Genomic DNA, 22,188 nt, shown 5'->3' with positions numbered 1-22,188 from the left:
GGAAACAACATTTTAGCAGTTATATAGCTGGATGTTGTCTTTTAAAATGGGTGCCCAACATGTGACAGTGACCCATGTGATGTGCTAGTTTAAAAGGGTGTTGCTCTTAAATGTGGATATTTCAGACATGAGGTGCCCTGTCTAAGCTTCTATTTAAATGCCCATTTTGTGATTGTATCATGGCACTTTCCTCTGGATAGAATACAGAGAATAAGCATTAACATGCGTTTCCACGGCAAACCCATTAACCAGAATTCTTTCTGTTTGATAGAGTGTTGTTAATGAGTCTAGCTTTACACAGCATTGAAAACTTAAATAATGTCTCTGCCCATGATCAGCTATACAATGAAAAGGACCAGAGTGTAGGAACATGGCCCACAGACCCAGTATTCTCAGCTGGATTAATCCACTTGGTTCTTTGCCCCTTTAAGTCTACATTGCTCCACTTTCTCTCTTATGTCAGCACTCGATCATATACTCTGCATACTGCATCACATTTCCCTAGTACTGAGGTCAACACCCGCAGTTCCACTGGGTTGAGAATCCTACATCCGAATCTTGCTTTGTGGGATGTGGAACCAGGGCTGTTGCCTGTAGAAGGGAGAAAGTCTGAAGAGGAGTTATCCTGGGAGACACTTCAGCAAGTTCAAAGGCAGAGCTAAGAAGTGGTATTGGCAGAATCCAGGAAGAAGTCTGCAGCCTCTCACTGGAGAAAGCAAGTGGCACGGAAAAAACAGAATTGCTGAAATAAACAAACTGCACCAAGCATTGCTCTGGCTGCTCATTTCCTTTGCCTTTGTACAAGACCATATTACCAGTGAGCTTGTTTTGTTATAGGCACTGAAGTTGACTGAAATGGCCCTTGCATTAGAGAATAAAAATCAGCCAAGTTTCTTGCTCTTGAGCATTATCCAGTGACTCCTGATGCAGATGTGTATGTGTGTGTGGTTATAGAATGATGCCCTCCACAATCAAATAATCTGCCAGCACTGTCTAGGCTCAAACATGCAGAATGGACACTTGGGTGTGGTAATGAAGGGTTGCCAGTGCCCATGGTACTGTATCCCAGTAAGGCCAGGGGGGTCGGCGGGGGCGGTCAGCACCTTTGGTGGGGGGGGGGTGGAGGGAGGTTGGGAGGTGAGACAATCTGGAGGTAACACAAAGTAGAAAACCTTATTTTTCATTTTATATTTACAACAAAATGATCCCTCCATGATTTGCACACAGCGTTGACACACCAGTCAATGTCCCAAGAGGCTGTACAAAAGTGAGGGTGGGGGTGGGGGTGGAGGTGGGGGTGGTGGTGGAGGGAGAATAAATGCCACCAAACAGGAGTTGAGCGATGACAAAAAATGTAGTTTAAGGGAGCGATTATGATACGAATATATTTGGTGGGGGAGAAATGTAGCAAAGTGGAAAAGGTGTAAGAGAATTCCATTTATTGTAATGGCTGCAGGTGCTGCCACTGATTTTGGGGAGGCGGGGGTTTAACACAGAGTAGGCCAGAGTTGAAAGAGTGGAGTGTGTGAGCTGGAATGTAAGGGTAGAGAAGGTTGCAGGGGCCAGTGCGGTAAGGCCATGGAATGACTTGTAAATGAGGACAAGGAAGCACTTTTTCACACAGGTTAGTGGAAATCTGGAACTCTGTGCCCCAAAAGGCTGTGGATGCTGGGTCAATTGAAATTTTCAAGACCGAGATTGATAGATTTTTGTTAAGACTACCAAGGGATATGAGTCAAAGGAGGGTAAATGGAGTTGAGGTGCAGATCAGCCTTGATCTAATTGAATGGTGGAACAGGCTTGAGGGACTGAATGGCCTACTCCTGTTCCTATGTCCTTTTTGTTCTGCGATATCTTTAAAAGGAACTTAGAGGTATATTTTGGGCAGTGTTGCATGAACACAGCAGTCAGTCTGAAGCCAGTGGAGATGTGGTCTGGGTAAGCAATTCAATGATAGAACACTACCATGCCAGAAGTAAAGGAACTGTGTTTCAAGGGCTAGTTTAATGTTGAGTGTTAGTGCAGGAGAAATGTCTTTGTTGTTTTGACATTTTGAGGAAGAGAGTAAAGTTTATAAACTCTCTGGCAGAACATTAAGTTTGATATAAACTGAAATATAATTATTTTTGATGGTTTGTAATCCTTGATATACTTTTACCCATTGAGTCTCCTGATAGCTGAGAGTGACAAGAAACCTGCTCCCAGGTCTGTCGCCCAGTTCTGAATCTGACTCCCTGAAAGGACACAAGACAGATCACTAGAGTGACTGCCATTCTCCAATGATGGGATAAGGCAGAGGGAGCTGCACCTGACTCGTGCTGTAGCTGACTTGGGAGCACTCGATGCAGATACTGGGTGCCCAAAAGTAGAAAAATATGTAATTTTCCAGCACTGAGCTTGATGAACACACAAAAAAATCATAAAATGTTTTAAAATGATTGAACTCCCCCCCCCCCCCGCCCCGAGTTTCTGATGCTAGCACATGCTGGGTATGAACCACAGGCGCTGATAGCCCTGTGATACCTTATTTTGTGAGCATACACAGTGAGTATTAGCAGGCCATTCAACCATGAAGGGCATTATGGCTGAGCTCAATACATCTTCCAACAATGGTTACTAGACCACTATTAGGAGCAGGAATCCTGGCTACACTTTCATCCTCTTTCTTCTGCCCCAACCACCTGCTACAGCCTGTGGGCATTGGGACCAATTGTAGCATCTTAACACTGGCCCAGCTGAGATTAACTAATTCAATACATATAATGGACCGAACCTGGAATCTTCCAATTTGTATGGCTCAGTAACATATCGCTTTGGGGAGCTCCAAAATCCTAATTTTAAATGTGCATAAATAGAATATGTCCCAATCAGCAGACAATGAATCTTTTCCTTTCTTGAGGCTGACGATATCCCATTGGTGATATCCGTGGTGTCACCTGCACAGTGCTTTATTGTATATGTCTGGTGCTGCTGATCTTTCAATTGCTTCTCAGCTGCTTAGTTGAAGCACGGGTTCAGAGGTCATTAGAGTGTACAGCATCATCTAGTATTAATTTCTTTTTTCCTTAGAACTCGAAAATTAATAGATCCAATGGGGGAGGTGACATCCAGAGGAGGAAGTAACTGGCCCTTCGAAGGAGACCGACTCTATGTCCCGTGCAACATGCCATCTACAAAGAATGAGGTGGATCTGGGATGTCAGAGATGCGGGGAGTCCTACTTTAGTATTATCAGCAGACAGGACGAGAGGTGGGAGGATTCTGAGATTTACATAAAACCTGTCACCAAACCACAAAGAAACACCACCAAAAGCCCCTCTCCGGAGCTTGGTGAGGGGATTGAGACTGTGAGGTGCTGTTCAGATGCGAGGAGCAGACCTTCCATCGAGCTGACTTCGGAGGAGCTGGTGAGAGACATTGCAGTAAAAGACAGGTCTCTGGCAGACATTCTAGATCCTAATTCGAAGATGAAGAGTGCTGTGGACCTGATAGGTGGAATCTTTCCGGAAAGCAAAGAAGAACTGTCACGGGCACGTGAGCGCCAGAAACGGAATCCGCTTCAGCTGAGCCTGAATGTTAACCAGGAGAAGTAAGTCTCTTCTTGATCTTACAGATTCCACGTATTGTTATTTGAACTTGTTAAGGTCCAGATCCAGTCCCCAGTCTGTGCTGAGTTAGCTGATCTCACCCTCGGCAGCAATTGGGGCACAACAATTGCCCTCGATTATCCTGGGTTATGGAAGGAAAAAGTCAGGCAGGGTTCCTGCTCCTGATCGGTCTCCAGTAAGGCTGAAAAGTAAGTGTTTACAGATGTTGGGTGAGGACAGGATTGAGCTTGCCTCCCCCTGCCAATTGTAGAATTGGCACCCACAGGAAAAATAGCCACTTGGACAAGGTACCAGAGTGAAGCTGGCACCTGGGAAACCACACCTCAGCAAGAGGCTTGGTAAAATTGGTAAGACAGCACTGGAGATGGAATGATATCTCCATTTCCCACATCAGCCATACTTATGGTTCAATTTGGAGCTGAATTATGGGCAGCTGTGCACTGTGAATTTTATTTAACCACAGTTATATTCCACAATGGGAACTATTGTGCCTCTTTAATTCAGCCCCTAATGTGCACTGTAGCTGCTATAAACTCCTTCCACATGTATAAGCGGATGACATAGTTATCCAGGGTCAGATGTGGATGTTTCTCAATGTTGTAAGTTCAGGTGCACTTGGACCGTGGAACAGATGCAGTCGGCTTCCAATGGAACTTTTAGCTTCCTGGAAGCACTCAAGCATTTATTTAACCCCCACTTCCTCCCAAAGAACATCACTCAAGTGCTTACCTGTCTCTTTCTCTGTTTTCCTCTCCCCACCGTCAGACATTGACTCGGTTGCATATATCCTAAAGTATCTTCAACACTTCTAGTGCTACAGAATAACTACAATTCACTTTCACTTGAAAAATGGATTGAAATGTGACCAGTCTGCTTTGTATTTCCACAATTTGTAATTTTTCTTATTATTGTTCAACTTTTGGAATATATTTCAGTCAACAATGAGATCTGTACAGCATTTACACTACTCAGGTTGGCCATAATGCAGCTTGTGGAATGCAAATATTTTAAAAAGGAACAAAAAGAATTAATCAGATTCTGTCACATCATTCTTGCACTCCACTTATTGATGTAAAAACTCAGTACGTTTATCGGACTCAGTGTGATAGAAGTGCTCTGCGCAGGGGTGTTGATCCCCACTTGGCAACTAACTGCAGTCAAAAAGTAAAGTGACTCATTCATGGTAGTGGTGGGTCTTCTTGCTTCTATCTCCACTCATTCACTACTCTCCTGCTGAATCTGATTTTTACTGATCAGTTCTTTTCCCCTCCCCCCTCCTCTGCCATTTGATTTTATCCCCTTTTAAATTTGTTACCCCATGTCACATAGCTTCTTTGGCAGGATTAATAGAATTGGGTTCTGTTCCTAGGCTCCAGTTAATGCCATTCAGAAACCAATTGGCAGGAGGTGCATAAGATTGGGCTGGGCGGGGGGGTGGGGGTCACTGGCCTGATTTTCCACTCTACAGATGCAATAGCTGAGCACCTGGCTTTCCTAAAATGGAATATAATTGGCCATGTAGAAAAGCTTAAGAGTAAGCTTTTGTGTCTCCACTTTTGAGGTACTCCTGCCTATCCTTCTCGGGCTAAAATTCAAGTCACAATTTGGAACAAGCAAGAGTTAATTTGGCAAACTTTTTATTAGAAAGTTCTTTGATCCATGTTGAGACTTTGTGTAATTTGTCAATTGATAGCCTTCTGTGATATTCTAGAATGCCTGAACGTATAAAAAGGATAGCACAGTGAATCCTGCCTCACTATTTCAACATGAAGTCAATAGAATTTGGTTTATTTTTGGATAAGTGTACGAGGGCAATTCTCAAACATCTGTGCGTCCTAGGCTCCAGGCTTGATTTTAAAATCCATTTGAATAGCGTCTTTCATTAGCGTGTTGCTGTAATTATGTTTCAATCTTGCCCACCAGAGGACTCCTTAAGGGAGTGGGTGGTGCATTGGCTTGGCACACTGACCTTTTTTAGACTCGGGTCTAAGTTTGAATCCAAAATACAATCAAAGTGTAAAAGTCCATTCAAGATCACTGTTGCTGTGCTCATGATCATATAAAATATTTGTACCTAAACACAACCTACCAAATTTGTCTTGGGTTCACTAAGCGCACCTATAAGAAACGGTGGCACTGTTTCCCATATTATTCAGAACACGCCAAACCAGCATGGCAAATCTAAGAAATCCAGCTACACTCAGTCGGATGTTACTAAACACACACATTTTGCACTGATTGATGGCAAGTAAACACTAATATAGTGCTAGAGACTCTGCAGCATTGGAAAATTGCATTGATCGGTGCCCAGGAATCTTTTACACTCCTCGTTGCCAAGAGTTCATCTCTACTAAAAACTCATTGCCGCCAAGAAAACAGTGCACCAACTGCACCTAAAAATCATCAGTATCGCGTTCCATGTGAATCAAGGGCAGATTACATCCAATACTTCCAAGGAGGTAATTACTAGTCTAGTAATATGGAACTTCTCTCTGATAGGAATGCTGAGCTGAGCAGCACCTGACACTAAGAATACTATTGCTGAAGCATTCCTGTTGTGTTTGGCATAAGCTAACTTTAATTATCACGGAGGGCATATAATTCAAACCAAAGTGTAAGTCTCTCCCTCAGCAACCACGGGAGGCCTTCAAAGCCATAGATTGTAAAAGGTATCTCAAAATGAGCTTGGTTTTGTACTTTCGGTCATAAACCTAAACAATGGAGACTTCCATATAAGAACCTGACAGGGTGTTCCTCAGATGCAACTTGAAGATAAAGTTATCAGTACAGGATACTCCCTTTTCAACCTCTTCTCAGGACCTAGGATTCTTACAAAGTGCCTGCCTACACTCAAGGCATATTTCAGGATGCAGCATCTCCATGAATATTCTTACCTGGACAACTGACTCCTCAGACCCCCATGCTTAGGATCTGCCAGCACAGCTGTATGACACAGTCCACAGTTAATTACAAGAAGATCCAGCCACAATCCGGCAGGAACTAATATTTTTCAGTGCATTGTTCTGTATACCCAGCAGGTTTTTCTACCTTCATATTGGTTTATAGTGCTGGGGGGATCTAAATTCCTCTTTCCAAGAAGGTTTGTGGATCCTAACAAACTGTTATTTACTACTTTTAGCAGCTATTCTTGTAGTTCCCAGCAGCAGAGTGTTTTGAAGAAGTGACTGGATAAATAAAGGGAATACAGAAGATGTGGTGTGATGTATATAGATTTTCAGAAGGCATATGATAAGGTGTGTCAAAAAGTTTGTTAGAAAAATTCAGGCATATGGTATAAGAGCAAATGTAGTGGCATGAATAGAAAGGTGATTGGACAGAAAACATGATAAGTGGGTGTTGCTTGGATTGGAGAAGGGTTGGAATTAGTGTATCGAGGGGGCAGTGCTGGGTCCACTTTTGTCCTTGTATATAGATGATTTGGACTTGGGTATAGGAACTACAATCTTGAAATTTGCTGATGACGCACAAGTAGGGAGTTTGGCAAACGGCGAGGAGGACTTCAAGAGGACATAGATGGACAAGTTAGCAGAATGGGCAAATAGCTGGAAGACTCAAGTTAATATGGAGAAGCGTAAGGCAATACACGTTGGGAGGAAAAACAAGGAATGGGAGTATACACTTAATGGAAAGATGCTAAAAGGTGTGAATAAACTGAGACAAAGGGGTTTTACATATAGGGGTATAGAGTGCAAAAGTAAAGTAAAAAATTGGTTATGCTTCAGTTAGAGTTTTGAAAGCCCCAATATGGAAAAGATATTGAAATCATAGCATAGATTCTCAGGATGATGCCAGAGAATGGAAGCTACAGTTATGAGGGGACACCTTAAAGGTGCTGGGTCAATTTGCACTGGAAGAGAAGACTCATGAGATTTAATAGAGGCATTTAAAATTATGAAAGATTTTGAATGTGAATAGGGAAAGACTATTCTGTCTGGTAGGGAGTTGGTGATAAAGGGTCATCAATTTAAAATAATCACAGAGTGAGGAGAGAGATTAGGAGAAATTTCTTTATCTAGAGGATTGTTGGAGATATTTTGCCACAGGGAGTGGTTCAAGCACAGGCCATTGTATCTTTTTGGAGAAAACTGGAAAAATATTTGAAGCAGAGGAAGATACAGAGCTATTGGAAGAGCGTGGGCAATGGGATTAGCTTTGGATTGCTCTAGCAAAGAGCTGGTACAGACATAATAGGCTGAATGGCCTCCTTCTGTGTTGTAAACATCTATGGTTCTGTCGTACCTGACCACTTCAGCTAAACCTGCTTAGTCATTCGTCTCCCCACAGAGTCTCTCTTTTCCAAACCAGTAAGGATTGACTCAGCCCCTGAAATACACGATGGTCATTGAAAGAATGTATTACAGAGCAATCTTCCACTATTAACAGAAGTTCCAGGACAGAGCAACCATCAGCAAGAGAACGGGGCTCAGAGCAAGCAGTCAGGATGACGCACCAGTCCACTTGACACATCAGATGATTGGAACTTAAGGCAGTAAGGCTAGCTTTGGAATATTTCCAGACCATGAATCAGGACATACTGATATGTTATGGTTGGACACCAAAAAATGGTTTGCTATATGGGGGCAGAAGGAAGTATGAGGGCAGAAGGAAGACCCGCTTCTGCTCCCTTTGCATAGATCCGTTTCTACTAGCATACCGGTGTTTGAATCACTAGATTACTCTCAGCTCTGCATTTAGCTAAGGTAGACAACATAGTGACAATAAGCCTGTCATCTCACATTTCAATCTCCTAGGTGGAAAATCCACTTGTGTAGTTCAAGATATTTCCAGAAGCTGGAGAAGTTGTATGATAGGTCTGTTTGCTTCTCTGACAAACACTTACCCCTTTGTTTCTGCTTGGGGATAGAGACAATACTAGTTTTCTCCATTTCTTCTGATCCCTCTGGTAGTTTGAAAAATAGGAGTGAGGGGAATGGGGAAATCGGAAGGTGGTTCCTGGGTTTCTCTGCAGCACCTTGTTGCTGCTGGCTCCATCACAGTGCAGGTAGAAGCCTAGCAGCAAGCTGTGTATCAGCCCTTTTGGCTACAGAAGGTGGAAGGAGTTCTTCTGCCCCCCTCTCCTGACTGGAATACAGTTCCATAGACAACAGGCACTCTTAAGTACCTTGTCCTAGTGGTCATTCTTCATGTGCGAACTTGATGGGTTAGTCTACTGCTGAAGGAATCACACTTGAGCCCAATCCTGTCCACATGTATGCATTTCCAGCAAAGACTGCTGAACAGCAATCGTAAGCAGGAACCCTGGCTGAGTTTTTTGTTTTCCTTCCCTAATCTGAGGATTGGGGGCGGGGCAAGGTGACAGCGCAGAGGTCAATACCACTACCTCTGCTGAGATCAACTAGCTCAGTACAGCTACTGGGATTCGAACTCTGGATCTTGCTCATCTGTACGGCACAGCTACACACCGGATCAATTTGCTATGCTCTTTTTATATTTTTATATTCTTGTGTGCACATTATTGTATAAGAACAGGAGGGACTTAAATCAATTGCATGACACACCACTACACTTGCCAGAAATATCATGAGAAAGTTATTAGTAAAGCCTAAGCCCACCCCCTGTAGAGGCTGTTCTGGAGCCTGGGGATATGTTTCCTTGGTAATTTTTAACAAGTGGCCAACAAAGTTATTTCTCTGTATTTTGAAAAAATGTTCTCGGGGAGGCATTTTTTCGGACTCTGGCCTGATTAGTTTTCTGCTTAATTCACCCTGTGTCAGAACACACGGGAGATGTGAGTCATCAGAGCAGAACGTACCAATGGCTTGGGAGAAATAAGGTCAGAGGTGGGTTTGCACCCACTACTGGCTGGTAGTAAACCTAAGGGTCACAGATTTTACTCTTGGTCTGTGCTTAGTTAGCTGAAAATAACTACACCACCAGTTGAGGCATCACAGTTGGCCTCAGCACCCTTGGGTTAGAGAGGAGGGAATATCGTTTAGGGTTACTGCTTTTGATTGGACCCCTGAATGTGGACATTGGGTGAAGATTGGATTAGGCTCATATATAGCGTTTTTCATGGTCAAATAGCTTACTGCCACTCACTGTATAGGCCCATATATAAACAATGGCTACTTGAGTGATGTACCAGAATAGATGGGTGTTGCTGCCAGTGCAAAGCAATTTACCCTTCATTCTGCATAAAATGTGCTTATACCCTCAAAGGAAGACCCCAAGATGCACCCCAATAATATTTGCATTTTCTGTACTTGTCACTTTTTGTTACCTCTGAATGAGCCTGACAATGTGTGCCAATTGGTGCTGAATTATGGGCAGTATTTGAGTTGTGGGATTGTGCCAAGTAAAACAAGAGTGAGACTGCCTGTACTCATTTAAATTAGGGCGTTTGCAGCTGGCACAGAGAGAACGCTACCCTATAATTGAAATTGCCATATTTGATACTGCTAATGCCCTGTCAACCAGTCCCCTATATATCAGTCTCTCTCAAATAAGACAATATCAGCCTGGTGACTGAAAATCCTGGTCTTTTAAATCCTCTGTGCCTCACAGCAAAATCTTATTGATGTGATCAAGGTTCAGCACTTCAACACACCTCTGATTCTTTTTTGATCCATCCCCAAACACTGCTGTGGATGTATTAATGAATTTATGAGGGAAGGGTATTTGAAATTGAATTTTTTTCCAGTATAGTTTTTCAATCTGTCTTTGAGTTTGTTGTATAGAGGAAATTGATAATTGGCTCTGTATTCTTTGCAGGGGTACTGTACAATCCACCTCCCCAACAACAATGGTTAGCTCAACGTCTTCCTCCACCTACTATAGCACGTCCACTGCCAAGGCCGAGCTGTTGAACAAGATGAAGGACCTCCCCAAAATGGCTGAAGAGTGTTCGGAGGAGGAGGAAGAGGAGGACAACAAGTTGATAGAAAAGAAGGTAATGTATTTTTCCTAGCTACAGAATAGTCTTGGGTGATGAGCAGAAGCAGGTGCCAAGCCAGGCCACAGGTAGAAAGAGAGAAAAAAATTAAAATCAAGCCTGCCTGGGACCTTCTTACTTTCCCAGCAGCCATTACAAACAATGACAGACAGGAGAAGACCCTCTGGTCCTTCCAGCCTGTCCACACAATTGTGAGACCTTGTGTATCACAATATATATACTCCCCACCCCACCCAAAAACATGTGATCTCCTGGAAGTGCCAAAAAAAGATAAAATCCCAGGCCAATTTGGGGGGGAAAATTCTGGGAAATTCCCCTCTGACCCATTTGGCGATTGAAACTAGTCCAGGAGATCACTTTGGCCCTGATAATTCTAAGCATTACATTACTTACCTTTTGTAAGAGGTGATCTCTGCCCCAGCCAGAAACAGGTCCTGCTCTTGCTTGAAGGAATTCAGTGCCTGAGCCCATGCCTGTTCCAGTGGTCCACTATTCTCTGGGATAAGAACCACCTCCTGACATCTAACCGAGATCAATTTAAAATTGTGACCCCTGGACTTCTCTAACCTATTTAATTGGAACAAACGGTCAACTGAAACACAATCTATTCTTTCATCATCTTATAAACCTTGATGAGATCACCCTGAAGTCTACACTTCTCTAAAGTGTGGAATCCTAGTCCTTTTAGCCTATCTTGATAACTAAGATGCTTTTAAGCTGGGAATTTGTCCAGTGGCCCTCTGCATCTTTTCCAAAGCCTCAATATCACCCACCACATGAGGAGACCAAAACTAGACACAGTATTCCAAATGAGGCCTGATCAAGGTCTTGTACCAGGACAAAATAGTACACTTTGTCTTATAGTCAATTGTCCTATATATGCACCTCAACACCCTATTTGCTCTAGCTATCACTTCATGGCATTGCTCATGAACCTTTAGAGATCTATGCACTAGAGCACCCCGATGTCTTCCTTTCTCCACCTGCTTTAATACTTTTCCTTGAAGGGTATATGTATGTTGAGCATTTGTCCTGCCCACATGCATAACACTGCACTTTTCCAAATCAAATATCATTTGCCAGTCACGAGCCCAATCCTCCAACACATCAAGATCCACCTGAAGCAGTCCTGATACCCGCACAGATCTTGGTATCATCTGTAAATTTGCAGATCATAGCCCCTGCCCCCTACACCTACATCTAGATCTAGATCATTAATAAAAATAGTAAAGAGTAACAGTCCCAACACCGATCCTTGCGGGACACCACTGGTGACCAGTCTCCAAATAGATTTAAATCCATCTACAACTAGTTTCTGCCTACGTCCTTCCAGTCAGTTCACAATCCAGCTCAATATATTACCATTTATACCAGAGGCTTCAATCTTGTAGAGAAGCCTCTTATGCAGTACCTTGTTGAAAGCTTTTTGGAAGTCCATGTAGACAATATCTACTGGGCTTCCCTCATCCACCATCTTGGTGATGTCTTCAAAAAATATAAACAAATTTGTTAGATATGACTTTTTTGAAGCCATGTTGGGTGTCCCTAATATGTCCCTCTCTATCCAAGTAATCACATATTACATTCCTAATGATATCCTCAAGCATCTTTCCTATTACTGATGTCAAACTAATGGACCTATAGTTACCCAGGTCTGTTCTGTCCCCTTTTGGTCCAGGCCTGTGTGCAGGCTGCTTCTGTTAAGCGATAGCATATGCCATGTGGAGAAAATACATTTTCAAATCACTTTGTGGTAAGCAAGCTCTTTTCTAACCATTTTATTTTGTTCCCATCAATTTCCACAGCAACAACTGATCAGCAGTCTTAGCAGAAAACTCTCTGTGTTGCATGAAGCCCAGAAGAGCCTTTTGGAAGACATCAGTGCCAACTCCGCCCTGGGGGAAGAGGCAGAAAGAATGGTGAACAAAGTCTGCAAACCAAATGAGTTTGATAAGTACCGAATGTTCATCGGGGATCTGGATAAGGTCGTGAATCTGTTGCTGTCTCTCTCGGGTCGACTCGCTAGAGTAGAGAATGCCTTAAATAATCTGGGTCCTGACACAAGTGAGGAAGAAACGGTAGGTAGTGTCAGTAAATGCCAGTTGACACATATATTAATTATTCTTTCTGTGGATGTTGTTCAGGAAATTGTTTTTAGAAAAATGGTTCACAATGCAGCCTAACAGCCATTTGCATCCTTCCCTTCTGTCATCCATTGCCTTCAGCAGTCATGCTTCATGGGCTTTTGTGCCTCAATTCACAGCCTGCTCTGTGGTGGGATATCAACGAGGTTAACATTCTGTCCTGCTCCCCCTCCTTTTCTTGCTCACCAGCAATAGAGAGAAAGGGAATAGTAATTGGGATGCTTTGAATGGGGTCTATTAAAACTTTGGGACTGATTTTACAACTATCTGTTCTTTTTCTCCCCCCCCATGTCATTTGAAGAAGTGCCTGGTTTCCACTTGGCAACTGACACAGTAGCAAGATTGAAATTGGGGCTTATTGTGTGAAAGTTTGTATGTGCAGATCCATGTCTCATCACTCCATGGTATAGCATGTTGCAGCATTGTGGAGTGGTCCTCAAAGAAGACACTAGGTAATAAGGGAACCCTACATGTCACATTGTTGACCAGGCATAGTGTGATGTAAAACATATCAGACAAAACAGGTTTTTCCTGGCTGCCAGAACTATTCTTTTATATAAAAAAAAATGCTACAAAAAATAAGGGTAATTTTTGTTCCCTCCTTATGGAAAAGCAACCAACCCTATCGGAATGCAGTGTGGAGAATTACAGAATAAGAAGATATCCCATCACTCCCTTGTGCATAAGTGCTCCAATGTACTGCCCCATTACACCATCCATTTCATTGTTATTGGCTACAAATACAGCAAAATATTGACCTAGTTTCAAATCCAGTCCCTATAGAAGGGTATCAAAGACCCTTTTCTCTCATATCGTCTACTGAATGATAATGCATTTTGCATGATACTGATACCTATGGTGGTGTCACTAGTTGCCTAAAATGACTTGGGCCTGGTCAGAAGTGAGAGAAACCACAATGAAAATAGATCTTTTCTCTCAAGCACATAGTCTCTTTGCAGAGACAGTCCACCTCTCAAATTGTGCTTTGCAGCTATTATATTAAAATTTGGTTTTAAATGTTTAGGATAATCTTGACTCTCCTCGAGCATAAGAATATGGGGTAGGAGAGGTTACTCACATCAAATACCCAACAATACCAGAAGTATCTAGTGATTCAGTAATGCATTTGATTCGCCTGATCTCTCAGTGAGTACATGCAGTGCCTAGTGTGGTATTGAGCCATACAGACCATGAATGTCCCAGGATTGATTCTGTACTGAATTAGCTGACCTCTCCACACTGGGTTCCCAGATAAAAAGCTGGTCACTTCTCCATAAGGAGGAAACAAAAATTACTCGAGATGCTTTGTACCATCTTGTTTTTAAAGAGTAGTTTTGGCAGCCAGGAGAAAGTCTGTTTTATCTATTCTGTTTTATATCATCATAATGGGGTAGTTGGGCAAAGGAGGGGAAAAAAACCAAGCGATGTCCCCGCTTGTGATTTGCTATCTGGTAACCTTGTTGAAAATGAACATGTGTGGACATCGGGTGAGAACAGAATGGGGCTCAGCTGTGACGCCTGCCACAATCATCTAGCATGCTGACATTCACTGTGTTCACACATGAAGAATAGCTATTTGGGATTGGTGTCACAGGACTCTCCTCCTGTGGAACTGCATCCCAGCATGACACAGTGACTGGGACAATAGAGGGAAGTGCAGAAAAAAATAAGGGGAAGGCAAATCTAACTGACCAGTACTATTCACTTTAACTTGCAGCATGCACTGACTGAAAAGAAAAAACAACTCATAGCGCAGCTTGAAGAGGCCAAAGAGCTGAAGGAACACGTGGATCGCAGGGAGCGCACTGTGCATGATATCCTGGTCAAGCACTTGTCGGCAGATGAGCTCCAGGATTACACTCACTTTGTAAAGATGAAATCTGCTCTCATCATTGAACAGAGAGAGCTAGAGGACAAAATCAAACTTGGGGAGGAGCAGCTCAAGTGCCTGAGGGAGAGCTTATCCCTCGGAGCATGCAAAAACACCAACATCTGAAATGCAGAACACTTTAAAGTAAATTTTTGGTCTATATTTCCAATAGCAAACACTTCAAATTCTAGCAAGCAATGGATTTCTTTATCAAATGTGTTAATATCCAGTAGTTTAAAATCCAGAATATATGCCCACTATTTGTAATTGACTATTGAGGTGATGATGAATCTCAGCCTTGCTAATCATATTATCTGTCATTCTTCAGTGTAACGGCTCATGTGACAGTATGGGAGTGTTAGCTTCTCCAGATGGGTAAAGGCAACCACTGAAGTACTTGGTCATAGAGATCAGGAAGGTCTCAAGTTCAATCGCTCACATGTATTGAATTGGCTGATCTCAGTCAGGGTAGCTTAAGGATCACAAATAGCTTCAGAGTCCAGAGCTAGGAAGGGGAAAGTGATCAGATTCCTGCTTCTGATTACTATCTAATGACTTCTGCTGGAAAATGTGTATGTGTGAATGTTGGCTGAGAACAAGATTGGCTTGACTGTGATGCCCTTTGCAGTTAAATAGCCTCCTGATACTCAATGTCTGGGTTCACGCATGAAGAATGTCTAATTGAGCAAGATACTGGATGGTTCCCAGTGCAGGTGGACCCTTACCTCATTAAGAATCAGTGCCTTCAGCAGAGGATGATGAGGAGAAGAAGAAACGACTGTCATAATTTTGAGGACTGAATTAAAAGCAATCCCATCAGCTGAATGTTTGGCTGAGGCATTTTCTGGGGTTGAGCTGCACTCTGTATGATGGAACCAGCCAGAATCTGCTCGTCCAGTTAACAATCTTTCTCAGTTGGTGCTGTTATAGCGAAAGAAAGTTGTAATTAATTGATTTTTTTAAAATTCCAATTTTGTAGATGTGTTTCACTTTTACCCTACTCTAGTGCATTCTACCATACTGCTACATTCGGCATTGCACCACTACCTAACCTATTCTTGATAAAAGTATAATGCATGACTGCCATAAAAGGTTGCTGTTGTTAGGATTTTTTTTACCACCGATAAACAACAGACTATTTGGCCAATTTATTTAGTGGGATTTTTAATTAGTTTCTAATCATTTTTGAAAGTGGATTGTTGCCATTTTTGGGAAGGAAAGAATCCAGAAGACAAGCTTGTCATTTTACGTCACGTTCAAGTGACACAATATTTTTCACTTTCTGAAACATTATTAGATTGCATGTATACAAATACTGCCCTAAAGTTTTCTGTGTTACTGTACAAAGGCAATGGGGTGTCCCTTTAAATGTGTAACCCTCAAATAAAAATGCTTTAGTCTCCCTCCGATGGTTCGTTAGTAAACGCACTGCCCAGTGTATAACTTAGCAAAACAGACCAGACGAGTCACGTTTTGATCCTTGGTCTGTGCTGAGTTAGCTGGCATCAATTGGGGTGGGACAGCCATGGTAGCAGCCTGACCACTTTCCAGTGACCTTCACTGGTGAGTGTGTATGTGGATGTCAGGTGAGGACATGATTGGGTTCTACTGTGATAACCTTCCATGGTAAAGTAGCCTCCCTTCACTCAGTCTGTGCCCATATACAAACAATGACCATTTGGGCAAAATATGAGAAGATAGCTGGTGCTCGTAGCACCTTCAGGGGGTAGGAAATTGGGGGGGGGGGGGAAAGCTTCTCACTAAAGATGGCACTTTTGTTCTAGTTTCATAGTTAAAATTACAGAGAAATTGCTAATTAATCTCAGACACTGAAACCACCATGATGCATCCAGAATCTCCTGGTTAACCAGTGTTGGATTCAAAATGTCCAAGTGTAGAAAGAATTGGTGTTGCGAAAGTCTAATCCCAGATGTCTTTAGCATGCCCTGTAAATATAATTGAATATAGTGTGCTCGTGACATCTGGTGGCAAGAATCAGTATTACACTAATCTTTGTTTTCATTCCAATACCAGCTGATCTGTTAAGATACCCTCAGTCCTTTCTGTAAATGATTAATTGGACTAGGAACAGCCAGTTTCATGGGATGAACTGTGGATTGATTGAGTAGGTGGACATTAGTACCCACCATTGTTGATGCCATCAAACTAGCAACTGTTTTTATCATCAGAAATGTCTGTCCTGATGAATTCAGAGCAAAGAAATGCATGGCAAGGTATGTACTGATATATTCTTAGTAGCTGTGTTAGAATAATGAAGGAATAGTAAAACCTCTGCTTGATAATGGAGTGTTTGAATGATTGTTGTGCCATTTATGTTTCATTTTGCACAGAATAATTTCTCATTTATAGGACTGTAACTGCTTTCATATCATGTAGACTTATATTGGGGGTGAGGGAGAGAGGAATGGGGTGTGTTTTTAGGCCATGGTTCTCATGTTGGTTAAGTTAGTCTAGAGCTCTTATTCAAAAACTGGAATTATTGGATTTCTGCCAAAAAAAAGGAAAAATTACAAAGCTGCTTTTATTACATTGTACTGCAATTTACTGTAGTCTCAGACCTTCAATCAAGGTACCTCAATCACCATACAGTGAATGGGAAAAGTTTTTTTTTGCAGTATTGTATATGTGCAGATTTGCTATTTTAAGGGTTTCCTTTGAAGTTGAGTGTTGAAGTAAATTTCCCAGCTAACCCATAATGCCTGGGGTCAAATTGATACAGGTCTTCAGAGTGTGGGAAGTGTAGAAATTATTGTCTGTGATAGCAAACACTTAAATTGTATGGTGTTCCTCCATTCACTAATATTTTTCTTTTTAAATGCTGTGTATTTTCAGCATTTTATATTTTAATTCAAATTTTCTAGCCTTCACAGTTTGTTTTAGCTCTGTATGAATTATAGAAATTCCAGAGTAGGAAAATCATAACGTGTCTAATCTAGCAGCACTGATTGACTTCAGAGTTAAGCTTAGAAATCACTGTTGGCAATGTTAAGAGGTGAGTGCTTAAACTTTTAGTATAATGTTCATCTATCCACTATTCTAATGCAGGAATTAACCTGTTTATTTTAAAAAGGTTAATCCCTGTGTTAAATAATGGACAAAAGAATGCCATACAAACATGTTAAATCAGTCATCATCTGAAAAGTGAAAAGATAGATTACTGTTTCAGGTGGGATCCTTCATCAGAATACTGTTCTGATGTGTGGGATGACTTGTTCATTCGAATGAAGGGTCCTCCTGATTTACAATTAGAGTCTCTCTCTCTCTCTCTCTCTCACACACACACATCCCCCTCCCCAATTTGTTTATGTCTCCTCTCATATTTCTTTTGTTATTTCTCCTGTATCTGCATTGTTTTGGCAGTTGGGAGAGATGATTGCCATATAGAAATTATTTTTGATAATATGGTTATAAGAAGATGATTGAGTAAAATGAGTGATTTATTGTGTACATCAGAAGCCAATAGTTGCATTCTATTTGGCAACACAAAGCACCACTTTTTTTTGCTAGAAAATTACTACACGATGCTCCATTTCAATATGATGTGGAGATGCCGGTGATGGACTGGGATTGACAATTGTAAACAATTTTACAACACCAAGTTATAGTCCAACAAATTTATTTTAAATTCCACAAGCTTTCGGAGGCTTCCTCCTTCGTCAGGTGAACGGTATGGAAATGACATTTTCGAATCCTTCGCATTTGAAAATCACAGAACAATGCCTGGTGATTACTGCCCGTTGCCAAGGCAATCACAGTGAGCAGACTGAAAGGTGTCACCTAAAAAGGCCACCGAATATACAAACCCCCCCAAAAAAAAGAGAGAGAGAGAGAGAGAAGGAAGACAGTCAATGACCCGTTATATGAAAAACAGATAACATTTCAATATGTTTCTGCCCATTTTATAGGGTCAGGATTAAGGAAGAAGGATAGAACCCCAGTCTCACAGGGTGAAGGCCATTTCTGCCCAGTTTATGGAGCAGCTAGAAATTGGGGTCTGTGGGGTTTACTTTTAAAGATTGAGCAGATATGTTTGCTATTTGCACACCAATCTGAGGGGTTAGTGTGGCTGATCTAGTTGAGAGCAAGGTTGCTGTAACTCCCCCCAAACACTCAATTTGTATGACATTATTAGCACACCAGGTGGTAACGCTGTTCCTTTGTAGCAGCACACAACAATTATGCATTGCCACTCAATGGGGAGTACAATGTGTTACAAGTGTGTCACAAAAATGGGTTTGTGAGTGGATTGTGGGAAGAGTGACATTTTATATGCACAAAGGATATAAAATCTAGATTGAAACATTGAAAATTACAATTATTCTAATAATCTAATTCTAATAATTCTGTGTGGAAAAATGTCCTTAAACTTCCTTCAGTCTTGTGATAATCCTGAATTATGCCCCTCTTACGGATTCACCAACCAGTAGAAACAATGGCCCAGAATTTCCTGGAACTTTTCAGCACAATTACAGGGTAAGTGTAGTTGCATCACGGAAATTCACGTAACTGATTTACCGCTGGTTTCGCGCTGAAACTTTGCTACATGCAAATTTCCTCAATTGTTTGCGTCACTTCCGAGATACGTCCGCCGAAACCCTCTGCCGCTCGTTTATAGCTCCATTCCCTATGCAAAAAAAAGCTTGTGCAAGTTTCTAGCATTCACGCGACTGGTGTAGATCTACGCCCAAAGATGTAAGCGCAGCATGGCCCAAAGTCACCTGAAATCAGTGTAACTGAGAATTCTAGCGTTTGATAGCTATTTTCTTTTTTAAAAAAAAATTCTTACTGAGACCTGCACTATACTTAACCAAGCAGAAGACAACAGCCAACTTGGCATTGAGCCTATTGGTGGCACTGCATTAGTGCTTGTTTTACGCCGGCTTTTACATTCCAGCGTAGGCAACTGAGCTCCACAGGAAATTTCAGCATAAGTTCCCTTCGGGAAGATTGGCGCAGAAACCTGCATAAATTTTAGCGTAAGTGAAATCCAGGAAATTCTTTCACCAAAGCTATAATCACTCAAATTTACTATTAATCCTAAGCTACTAAAATGAACACTTAAATGATCTTAAATTTTAAAAAATTAAACACTTCTCTTTCTCTGTCGTTCCCTTTTTTCTTCATTCTCTGTTTTATTTTTACTATATTGACTTTTTAATTTTTTTTTTATAATTAGAATAACATCCTATCTATTCTAATGTGTTTTTTAAAAAAAAACACTAACTTTAAAACCTTTTGGTTACCTGTGTTTTCTGAGTTTCTTGTTTCCCATCATCCACTTTGGATTTGGGAGCTATATTCAAAAAATTGATCTGTGAGCGATTGTAAGAGCACCATAAAAAATTATTTTTGAATCCTAGAAACTTAAAGATTGAGCAGTTAATTTCACAAATGTAACCAGCTGAGTTCAGCAAATTGTTGCACTGGCAGTCAGTTCAGACCCCAACAAGATCAGTTATTGGCTGTGTACCAAGGTTTAAAGGAAGTAAGATTTATAAGCCAGGGTTTTCTACTTCTGTGCTCCCCAGCTTGTAATTTTCTGTCCATTAAAGAAAGTGGGCAGAAAATCATGGACTGGCAAGTGCAGAATTTGAAAACCCCAGCCACATTGATTTCCTAATCAAGTTAGATTTAAAGATGCCCTCCCCCTCTGACATACATTATTCCCAACTAGGTAGGTTTGGTTGAAGAAGGCTCTTTGGCCCATTCCATCTCATTCTTCCAAAATTTCCTACCCTACTGCCTTCCCATTAAAGCTTTAACGTTCAACTAAAGAGGCAGACAGGACCTCTGTTTAACAGCTTATCTGAAGGATGGACCTCTGCAATGCAGCACTCCCTCAATATTCCTATGTTATGCATTCAAGTCCTAGAATGGAATTCCAACCCACAATCTTCTGCCTTGGGGGAGAGGGCTACAAACTAAGCCAACTTGTAGTGGTCTGCAACTCCTTGGCAGAATGTTATTTGCAATTGTCCTCTTACTCAATCTTTCCCAGCAGATACAACCTCCTAATAACCTTCTTGTGCAATGCTGTGTAGTGCTTCTAGGCTCTGTTGGGGGGTGGGGAGGGGGGGGGGGTAGGAAAGAGGTATCCTTAAAGGAATTCCTTAGAATGTACAAATCTGCACAATTAAAAAGAAGACGTTCTGTGTTCTCTGGGAACTTGAAGTACAAAATGAAGAAAAAACTGGCTTAAGAGGTTGGCAGTTAATTTCAGATGTATTGTTTCAAAAATTATTCAGGGTGACTACCTTCAATGAGCTTAACTTCGTAATTGTGCAAAAATCTCCCCACCACCACCTTATTTAGAAAAAAAACAATTGTCAAGTTGTCTCCTGGGCCTTTGGTACTGAAACAAGACTTTTCTTCACTGAGCCTTGATCCCAGCACCACCTTGCTGCTCTTTCAGTGTGTTTCATCGTCTATGCCTTGGAAATGACATTCTGTGATGCCCCTAATTAGTGGGGCCAGGTACTGTTGAGCGTTGGTTGGCTACTTGTGTTGGGCGGGGGGGGGGGGGGGGGAATCAGAATTGTGGGATGTGGATTCCCATCAGAAATTTCCAGTGTTGGTGGGATGTCGATGGCAGATATACAACTGTGGGGTGGTGTACAGCGGAGGCCCAACATCTTCTCATAGGTATGGGGAAAAGAGCAGGAAGATAAATAATCAGAGAAAAAGTCATTGATGGGTTTCAGCTGAATCAGGCCACCTGGCATGGCTCCATGAGATGAGTGGGGGGAGAGGGACAGAAAATAAAAATTGGAAGAACTTTGGTGGGGTGGAGGTTGCCCAAGTACCGGAGGTTAAGACCACTGTGGGACATTATTCTGGAAAATTATTTCTGGAGTGCTCTGAAAGAAGTTAAAATGATTGGACTGCTCCTCAGAGCCGCAGATAGCTTGCATTGATGAGGATGCAATACCTTACACTTGTGCTCCTGTTCTACAGCACTGAATCATGAAGCTTAATCTTCACACAAAACCAAAGTAGATGAAGCCTTTACCAAATCAAAGCTGTGAATAGCACAGCATCCAGCAGGAGAGTGCACTGCAGTGATTTTGGAATCTACTAGAAAATTTTAGACTTTTAATTGAAAAATATATAAAAACTGTGAATAATTTATTTTTTTATTATACATAACAGAACCCAATTTGATTAGTGATAAATGTTTGGATATGTTTGTAATCCTAACATTTTTTTTCTTTCTTTAGCTTTTAAAAGCAAAAAAAACTGTAGATATTTGGAATTCTGGTGATAAAATAGTAAATTGTTAGGTGATGTTGACAACATTCAATATAGATGAGTCTGCTTCCAGATTAGAGACCATGAGTCTCTGCCTCTTCATTATACAGGTAACTGTAAATTCATGAGTCAAATGTAATTCAAATTGATTTAATTTTTGTGTGATATTTAGCTTAAGAATATTTACATGCACTTGTAATATCTCCTATTTTATATAAGCACCTGATTAAATTGCTTTATATTGTATATATCATGATTCAGTGTGAATTATGTTTAAAGTTTGAATGCACCTCAATAGAAAATTAGTCTTTATGAAGTTGAACAATGACAAATATCAGCAGTACTGCTAATGTCAATGTGAGAT

At 41.4% G+C, this 22,188-nt stretch overlaps 1 protein-coding gene and 1 long non-coding RNA gene across 3 annotated transcripts in view; one reads left to right on the top strand and one right to left on the bottom strand.

Moving 5' to 3' along the window:
• Positions 1–21,096, top strand: part of LOC137332968 (protein Shroom4-like) — a 96,065-nt gene extending 74,969 nt beyond the window's left edge. Inside the window, exons 7-11 of one of the 2 annotated variants that reach the window (XM_067997016.1) lie at positions 3,070–3,588; positions 10,361–10,538; positions 12,347–12,619; positions 14,403–14,699; positions 16,590–21,096. In XM_067997016.1, the coding sequence (XP_067853117.1) occupies positions 3,070–3,588; positions 10,361–10,538; positions 12,347–12,619; positions 14,403–14,681 (1,249 nt within the window). In that variant the 3' untranslated portion in view covers positions 14,682–14,699; positions 16,590–21,096. Of the gene's footprint in view, positions 1–3,069; positions 3,589–10,360; positions 10,539–12,346; positions 12,620–14,402 lie in introns of both variants that reach the window. The other variant, XM_067997015.1, reaches the window with a different exon arrangement.
• The window catches only part of LOC137332970 (uncharacterized), a 50,567-nt gene that overhangs the window by 18,658 nt on the left and 9,721 nt on the right, over positions 1–22,188 (bottom strand). Inside the window, exons 2-3 of the long non-coding RNA XR_010965769.1 lie at positions 15,281–15,476; positions 12,316–12,436 (exon numbers count right to left, since the gene is read on the bottom strand). This is a non-coding gene — a long non-coding RNA (uncharacterized lncRNA). The remainder of the gene's footprint in view (positions 1–12,315; positions 12,437–15,280; positions 15,477–22,188) is intronic.

Source organism: Heptranchias perlo, chromosome 15, assembly GCF_035084215.1.
Source record: "Heptranchias perlo isolate sHepPer1 chromosome 15, sHepPer1.hap1, whole genome shotgun sequence".
In the NCBI taxonomy this organism is placed as follows: domain Eukaryota; kingdom Metazoa; phylum Chordata; class Chondrichthyes; order Hexanchiformes; family Hexanchidae; genus Heptranchias; species Heptranchias perlo.
Note: the sequence above shows the minus strand (reverse complement) of the source record. Positions and strands in the feature narration are given on the sequence as shown.